This window comes from Mesitornis unicolor, unplaced genomic scaffold, assembly GCF_000695765.1.
Source record: "Mesitornis unicolor isolate BGI_N332 unplaced genomic scaffold, ASM69576v1 scaffold35453, whole genome shotgun sequence".
Classification (NCBI taxonomy): Eukaryota; Metazoa; Chordata; class Aves; order Mesitornithiformes; family Mesitornithidae; genus Mesitornis; species Mesitornis unicolor.
The window spans coordinates 8706-11353 of record NW_010173222.1 but is presented as its reverse complement, the minus strand read 5'-3'; the positions used below and the strand labels follow the sequence as shown (position 1 = coordinate 11353).

The following is a 2648-nucleotide window of genomic DNA, read 5'->3' as shown; positions in this document are numbered from 1 at the left end:
GATGTGGCATCCCCTTCATAGATCCTAAAGGGGCTTTTAACTCGAGCTGGCTTTTCTGTGCACCATCAGGGGCGAGAAGCAGACTTTCTGCTGCTATACGATATGATATCGATCCCTAATTAAACAACTGGATGCATTTGAGTCAACTTTTTTTCCGAAATCTGACTGACTGTCTGGTTTTATTGCACATAATGGATGCAGAGATACACATAATGACCACTGTGGCTGAGATTCACCTTCTGCCAAATACTGAGGGAGCACAGGAGAAATCTGTGCTGCTGCTGATAACACTTGTTATGGCTCCTGGGTTAGCTACAGGAGATACTGGGAACTTGGCTTTCAAGCTGGTACAGATAAAAGCATAACAGATAGTAAAACATCTGCCACTAGAGAACATCTCTAATACAACAATATTTTGCAGCAATTATGTTAGAGCTTAAAGTGATGCTGAGCTTCTGGTGCAAGCAGGCTGAAATACTCTGCAGTTGCATTTTGATTGCCTCTTCTGCTGCTGAACAAGTTGGACATGGTGTAGCCTGGCAGGAAGCAGACCTGTCAGGTCCTTCTACTTTCTAACCTTTTAAAACTCCTTGGGGAGTTAAGCCATACCAGGGAGTTGGAGGCTTATTCCACAAGAGTGATTTATTACAGTAAATGTTGTCCATAGAGTAGCTTGCATCAGAGGAAAGTCTTCTGGGTATTTCTAGCTTCCAGGTAACTGGCAGATCCTGATGTACAGAATTTCCCTATACGTGCCCTGGCTGTCGGTCCGTTGAGCTACGCAGAGCACTTCTCCCTGAGTAACTTTGTTCCCCTGACTGCCTCAAGGCTTTAAAAATGATTTAGAAAATACTTGACAGACCTGACAGAAGCTTCAGTACACATGAATATAGTATCTACGGCTTTTTGGCTATAAAGCCTTCAGTTGGAAGGCAAATGGCTAGAAAAAGATTGGTTTTCTAGTATGTAAATAAGCACTAAATTTATCTTTTTTTTTTTTTTCCAGTCAGGTCAATTCAGTGAAGATATGATTCCTACTGTGGGCTTCAACATGAGAAAAGTCACGAAGGGTAACGTCACAATAAAGGTATGTTACCATTGCTGACTGTCTCTTTTTAAACCAACAAGGTTGGCTTCAGCTTCTGGTTTAAAATGTAAATGTTTGCTCTGTTTTGCTCTCACCATGGGGCCTAATATAGGAAACTGAAAAGGCTTGGCTAAATCTGTCAAACGGATAAACTTAAGTTTATCTGCAGTGTTTCTTGAATGAGAATCTGTGTGTGATTTCCAGGTTCATGGATTAGTTAAAGCAATGTTGTGATAATACTGTCCAGCTTTAATCCGAGTTAATTTTCACATGTTAAGGGCCCAGAGATCCTCATCTTCTGATCATTGATATTGCTTAAGGGAAAGCTTACATCAAAAGCAAAGTTTTAAGTCAGTGTATCTTATTTTATTTTCTTGTATACCACAGTATAACTTAGTGCACAGGTGTGGTTTTGCATCTGGTGTCAGATGCTGTAGTTAGCATCTTGTGCTAGTGAGCCTGTGATTTCTGTTTTGCTCTGTGAGAGGTCCTATGGCAGGATTTCTTGTCTTGCCTTTGTGTGACATGTTTAAACATAATGATTCTATGATAATGCATGGCTAAATTGTCTTTTTCTCCTTGCCTTAAGATTTGGGATATAGGAGGGCAACCGCGATTCCGAAGCATGTGGGAGCGATATTGCAGAGGAGTTAATGCTATTGTGTAAGTGTTGTCTTCCTTCAGCTGCTACTTCACTTCAGATTCGCTTCTTTTCTTTGTGTAGCCTTTCTGACAGTGCATGTTTGACTTGACAGTACTCGTTTCAGTTCTGAAGCTGCACTGCAACCCTCCTGACCTTTATTTACTCTTAAGTTCAGGGCTGAAGGTGCGTTGTTTCCTTATCAGTGTCTGATCTGGAGTACTAACCACTTCCTGTCTGAACTGGGTGGCAGTGCTGTCTAACTGAAAGAATCTTTTATCTACTCTGATCTTTGAGAACTTCTTAAAAAGAACCAAATTCTTTGCTCAGAAGACCTGGCTTGTTTAAAGCCTTGTTGAATGTTCTCAAAACTGACAGCGTAAAGGAAAGGCTGCTGTTTCTGAAGTAGTTCAGTCTCACTGACCTAACCTTAAATTCTCTTTAAAGCTACATGGTAGATGCTGCAGATCGTGAAAAAATAGAAGCTTCTCGGAATGAGCTGCACAATCTTCTAGATAAGCCACAGTTACAAGGAATCCCTGTAAGTAATATTGCCTTACACAGTATTAAACTTGCTTGAGGAATGTGCATAACTGAAGCAACTCTGAAGTCTGGCTTGACTGGTTAGTATAAACATGAACAGTACCTGCCCCTAATGCCTTAAATCAGACTGTTGATCTCAGTCAAGCCTTCAGTAATCTTATTCTTGTTCAGTGTCTAGAAGAAAAATAATGGGAACAGTAGTTTAGAGTATTCCACAGTGTGAGTTTGTGCTCGCTCCTGGAGTCTACTATAGTACAGGTTAACCAGAGTGTAGTACAGAAGCAGAGAGTATGTTTGGGGGATCTCAGCTGAGTCTACTGGGATTGTTCTCAGTTTTATTAGGCAATGTGTTCTTACGCTTGGTTCTTGCACATAGCA

General features: G+C 40.9%; 1 protein-coding gene across 1 annotated transcript in view; it reads left to right on the top strand.

The window, feature by feature from the left end:
- Positions 1-1011: 1011 nt before the first annotated feature.
- Positions 1012-2648, top strand: part of ARL8B (ADP-ribosylation factor-like 8B) — a 5591-nt gene continuing 3954 nt past the window's right edge. Inside the window, exons 1-3 of the mRNA XM_010180650.1 lie at positions 1012-1087; positions 1677-1750; positions 2175-2268. Coding sequence (XP_010178952.1) covers positions 1028-1087; positions 1677-1750; positions 2175-2268 — 228 coding nt within the window. The 5' untranslated portion in view covers positions 1012-1027. The remainder of the gene's footprint in view (positions 1088-1676; positions 1751-2174; positions 2269-2648) is intronic.